Source organism: Xenopus tropicalis, chromosome 2, assembly GCF_000004195.4.
Source record: "Xenopus tropicalis strain Nigerian chromosome 2, UCB_Xtro_10.0, whole genome shotgun sequence".
In the NCBI taxonomy this organism is placed as follows: Eukaryota; Metazoa; Chordata; class Amphibia; order Anura; family Pipidae; genus Xenopus; species Xenopus tropicalis.
The window spans coordinates 6,321,919-6,327,918 of record NC_030678.2 but is presented as its reverse complement, the minus strand read 5'-3'; the positions used below and the strand labels follow the sequence as shown (position 1 = coordinate 6,327,918).

At 55.8% G+C, this 6,000-nt stretch overlaps 1 protein-coding gene across 1 annotated transcript in view; it reads left to right on the top strand.

Moving 5' to 3' along the window:
- Nucleotides 1-351: 351 nt before the first annotated feature.
- Nucleotides 352-6,000, top strand: part of igsf11 (immunoglobulin superfamily member 11) — a 164,918-nt gene continuing 159,269 nt past the window's right edge. Inside the window, exon 1 of the mRNA XM_031896447.1 lies at nt 352-1,979. Coding sequence (XP_031752307.1) covers nt 1,919-1,979 — 61 coding nt within the window. The 5' untranslated portion in view covers nt 352-1,918. The remainder of the gene's footprint in view (nt 1,980-6,000) is intronic.

The window sequence follows — 6,000 nt, the reverse complement described above, 5'->3', positions numbered from 1 at the left end:
TGTCCCCCCTGCAGCACAATAGAAACCCCCCTTCCCCATGTCTGGCCCCGCACCTCCCTATTGTCCTCACACCCCTCTTTGTCTCCCATTCACCTTACTGCATGATCTCATCCAATAACATCTTACATCACGTCATGCGTTTAACCTGTTCATGGCCAGGCAGCACCCACCGCAGCGATGGCACAGCAGCACCCCTTCTCCTCCAGGAGGACCCACTCCATATCGTAGCGCACCCATTGAGCGACTATGAACCACAGGGGTGCGCTGCGCTCTCGTCTCCGCTAGGTGGCGCTGCCCCACTCGCCGCTGGAAGCTGCGGGCACAGCGGATCGGGCGGGGGAGGCGGCGTCCCCGGGTTGCTCGGAGACGGCAGTGCCTGTCAGTGAGGGGGAGAAGGAGGGAACACGTGTGCTCCCGGGACAGTCCGGATAACGGGACGCAGCTATCGGCCACTATGCAACCTGCCCTCTACCTGGGATCGAGCTGACTATGCAATGCGCCCTGGGTGCGGGCTGTAGCGGCGCTGCGGGGGGATTGTGCTCATACGGGGGCATCGTGCTTACTGCCCAGTGACTGGGGCTCGGCAGCTGGCAGGGGATTGGTGCCTGGCACAGCCTGCAGGGTGGCACTGCCCTGGGATTCTAGCGGCACCGCAATCCTTAGGCATCACCCAGGGCACCCTGCGGAGCTTTCTTGGCACCCTGCGGAGCTTTCTGGGCACCTGCGGAGCATTCAGCCCTGGGCACCCTGCGGAGCTTTCTGCGCACCCTGCGGAGCTTTCTGGGGACCCTGCGGAGCTTTCTGGGGACCCTGCGGAGCTTTCTGGGCACCTGCGGAGCATTCAGCCCTGGGCACCCTGCGGAGCTTTCTGCGCACCCTGCGGAGCTTTCTGGGGACCCTGCGGAGCTTTCTGGGGACCCTGCGGAGCTTTCTGGGCACCTGCGGAGCATTCAGCCCTGGTCACCCTGCGGAGCTTTCTGCGCACCCTGCGGAGCTTTCTGGGCACCTGCGGAGCTTTCTGCGCACCCTGCGGAGCATTCAGCCCTGGGCACCCTGCGGAGCTTTCTGCGCACCCTGCGGAGCATTGAGGATTATTCTCACCCCACAGAACTGGAATCTAGGAACCCCCACCCCAGGAGCCATTGGGGGACACCCCAGCGGAGCACCGTCCTTATAATCATGGGATGTAGGAGCCCCCCAGCACAAGTCGCCTGATCCCGGGCCCCCCAGCACATCATGTGATCCTTGTACTTTGGGTGTATGAGACCCCGGTACCTGTGTGTGGCCCTGGAAACACGTGTGTTTGGACCCCCTGAAACCCATTGTATCTCTGGATCCCGGAAGCTGCCCCCCCCCCATCGAACTATTGTTACCCTAGGGCCCCCCCCCAAGAGCTTTCATTGCCCCCAGCCCCTGGAGTTATTGGTACTGTTGTCCCCGTATCTCATAAACTATATCGGATTTGGCCCCCCCCCCCGAGGAGCTAAACATCCCCAGGCCCCCTGGATCTATAGGAGCCCTTTCACTAGGGATCTGGGCCCCCGGCCCCCCATGTGGATGCTGCCCTTGGGTTCGCTGCGGGATTTATGCGCATAATAGCGGCTCGGCGTTAGTCGGCGTTACTCGGCGTTAGTCGCTCCGAGCGGCAGTGAATGTGTCGGGATTAAAGGGGAAGTTAGAGACGCGCTGAGCCCATTCCCCGCTCTGCATGCCAGCGCTGCCCTTTCCCCGGATTATAGGCGGCAGCCCCGCCGGTACTTACCCCTGTAGGTGTCCGGGGCAGGGGGGTTGGCACCCCATCCCGGGGTAACTGGGTAACTGCTGTGCCGGCTCCGAGTGCCGGGGATTCCTACTCCGGGACATTGGATACCCCCCCCCCCTATTGGATATTTTACTTATCAGCTGCCCCCCCCCCAGGATGTGGCCAACAGGACCTGAGGGAATGTGGATCTTCCTGGGAGTAATGACCTACCTGCAAGGTAAGTGCCACTGGGTAACTGGGGGGCACTGGTACTTACATGTGAGTAGTTACTGGGGGGCACTGGTACTTACATGTGAGTAGTTACTGGGGGGCACTGGTACTTACATGTGAGTAGTTACTGGGGGGCACTGGTACTTTCATGTGAGTAGTTACTGGGGGGCACTGGTACTTACATGTGAGTAGTTACTGGGGGGCACTGGTACTTACATGTGAGTAGTTACTGGGGGGCACTGGTACTTACATGTGAGTAGTTACTGGGGGGCACTGGTACTTACATGTGAGTAGTTACTGGGGGCACTGGTACTTTCATGTGAGTAGTTACTGGGGGGCACTGGTACTTTCATGTGAGTAGTTACTGGGGGGCACTGGTACTTACATGTGAGTAGTTACTGGGGGGCACTGGTACTTTCATGTGAGTAGTTACTGGGGGGCACTGGTACTTACATGTGAGTAGTACTTGGGGGGGCACTGGTATATTCCTGCAAGTTGTAACTGGGGGGGGCACTTGTACATTCATGTAAGTAGTACCTGGGGGCACTGATACACTGGGGAGGGGCACTGGAACGTTCATATAAATAGTACCTGGGGGGGGGCACTGATACAGTCATGTGATTAGTAACTGGGGGGCACTGGAACTTTCATGTGAGTAGTTACTGGGGGGCACTGGTACTTACATGTGAGTAGTACTTGGGGGGGCACTGGTATATTCCTGCAAGTTGTAACTGGGGGGGGCACTTGTACATTCATGTAAGTAGTACCTGGGGGCACTGATACACTGGGGAGGGGCACTGGAACGTTCATATAAATAGTACCTGGGGGGGGGGCACTGATACAGTCATGTGATTAGTAACTGGGGGGCACTGGAACTTTCATGTGAGTAGTAGTACCTGGGGGGCATTAATATACTCCTGTGAGTAGTTACTGGGGGGTGGGGGGGGGGGCACTGAAGTATGTAAGTAGTACCTGGGGGGGCACTGGTACATTTCTGTTATAAGTAACTGAGGGCCACTGCTACAGTCATCAGTAAAGCATAACTGGGGCCACTGGTAAGGTCATATGAGTAGGGCATAACTGGGGGTACTGGCACATCCATGTGAGTGGGGGGCACTGGTACCATTATATGAGTAGGGCATAACTGGGGGTACTGGCACATCCATGTGAGTGGGGGACACTGGTACCATTATATGAGTAGGGCATAACTGGGGGTACTGGCACATCCATGTGAGTGGGGGACACTGGTACCATTATATGAGTAGGGCATAACTGGGGGTACTGGCACATCCATGTGAGTGGGGGGCACTGGTACCATTATATGAGTAGGGCATAACTGGGGGTACTGGCACATCCATGTGAGTGGGGGACACTGGTACCATTATATGAGTAGGGCATAACTGGGGGTACTGGCACATCCATGTGAGTGGGGGGCACTGGTACCATTATATGAATAGGGCATAACTGGGGGTACTGGCACATCCATGTGAGTGGGGGACACTGGTACCATTATATGAGTAGGGCATAACTGGGGGTACTGGCACATCCATGTGAGTGGGGGGCACTGGTACCATTATATGAATAGGGCATAACTGGGGGTACTGGCACATCCATGTGAGTGGGGGGCACTGGTACCATTATATGAATAGGGCATAACTGGGGGTACTGGTAGAAGTAGTGACTTTTTACTTCCTTCACTCTCCCCCCCGAGCCCTCATTCTCTGTCTCCCCCACAGACTGTGCCTCTGTTCTATAGCCCCCCGTGCCCCACCCCCGTGCCCCCCATGCCAAGCTACTAAAACAAGTAGAACCTCTCTGCCTCCCCTGCCGGATCCCCATTGGCTGCTCCCAGCCTGATTGTAGCTCCATAGGCAGAAGTGATGCCACAATGCAGGAGCATGTTAGCAGCAGCTGAGTCACATGACACATGGGACGCCAGTTCCTTACTACAGGTAGTAGTGCCAGCCATTGCTGGGAGTTGTAGTTCTTCAACAAGTTGTAGCAGGGACATAAACTCACAGGCTTTGTAACTAAGTACAGCTAATTATACGTTTGGTGTATAAAGTACCTGTTATGTGTGACATTTAAACGGCTGTCTAGTTGCTATGGTGACAGGTGGAGCATCGCTGTGTAAGCATGTACTGGCCCTGGCTACTGGGGGGGGGGCAGCAGAAAGCAGCGTATTCCGCTCGTTTGGGTGGAAAACATGCGACCCACTTTGGGCCAAAAAGTTCCCCGAGTAGTACTTTCAGGTACTGGCACCCAGCGGGGTTCTACTGTAACGCAGATATTCTTGGAACACACTGTATCGATCCGTCTCTCCAGTAACTGGGAATAAAATATTTATTGTCTCGTTCCAAATAAGAAAGGAGCCCGGAGTAACCCCTGACCCCCGGCTGTCGGCTCCTAAGTACATAAGCGCTGTGTTCCCCCAGCTCATCCATTATCCACGGTACAGGGGGGCTCTCCGGCCCGACGGGGCCCCAAGGGGCTGCTCACATGGCTACAGTGTCTGTGGTTTCTATGAACTGCAATGGAGCGAAGACTATTAGTAAAGTGGTAGTACAGTAATTGTATAGTAATAGTACAGTATTAGCACAGTATTAGTATAGTAACAATACAGTGTTAATACAGTAATAATACCATGTTAGTACAGTATCAATACAGTAATAGTATAGTAATAGTACAATGTTAGTACAGCATCAGTACAGTATTAGTACAGTAATAGTATAGTAATTGTACAGTTATAGTACAGTAACAATACAGTGTTAGTACAGTAATAATACAGGGGCACTGACTGGGGCACTGACTGGGGCACTGACTGGGGCACTGACTGGAGCACTGACTGGGGCACTAACTGGAGCACTGACTGGGGCACTAACTGGGGCACTGACTGGGGCACTAACTGGAGCACTGACTGGGGCACTAACTGGGGCACTGACTGGGGCACTGACTGGGGCACTGACTGGGGCACTGACTGGGGCACTGACTGGGGCACTGACAGGAGCACTGACTGGGGCACTGACTGGGGCACTGACTGGGGCACTGACTGGGGCACTGACTGGGGCACTGACAGGAGCACTGACTGGGGCACTGACTGGGGCACTGACTGGGGCACTGACTGGGGCACTGACTGGGGCACTGACTGAGGCACTGACTGGAGCACTGACTGGAGCACTGACTGGGGCACTGACTGGGGCACTGACTGGAGCACTAACTGGGGCACTGACTGGGGCACTGACTGGGGCACTGACTGGGGCACTGACTGGGGCACTGACTGGGGCACTGACTGGAGCACTGACTGGGGCACTGACTGGGGCACTGACTGGGGCACTGACTGGGGCACTGACTGGAGCACTGACTGGGGCACTGACTGGGGCACTGACTGGGGCACTGACTGGAGCACTGACTGGAGCACCGACTGGGGCACTAACTGGGGCACTGACTGGAGCACTGACTGGGGCACTGACTGGGGCACTGACTGGGGCACTGACTGGGGCACCGACTGGGGCACTGACTGGGGCACCGACTGGGGCACTGACTGGGGCACTGACTGGAGCACTGAATGGGGCACTGACTGGGGCACCGACTGGGGCACTGACTGGGGCACTTCGGCTCCCCTGATTGGCTGTGTAGTTCTGAGCTTATTTATGACATGGGAGATGCTTACAGCCCGCGCTTCCCTCCCATACGCACTCCTGTGCCGCCGCTAATTGGGTAAGTGATTTAGGGACACACTTACTGGTGATTTATGTTGTTACAGACCATTTCAAGCAGTGACACCTACAGAATAACAGCTAAATGGAGCTCTGAGCAAAAGAGCTGACCTGTCACTGTGTTGGCTAAGGAGGCCGGAGCGGCCCGGCCCTTGGGATCAGTCTCTGTATAATCCGTTTGCCCAGAGCTGCCGTACGCTCCCAATTGTAATGCAGCTCTCTCCCAAGCAAATTCTCACTAGCCCCTATACTGCCCCTATACTGCAGCTGGAATCCAAAAATCCTTCTACTCTATATAGAGATGCTGTTCAC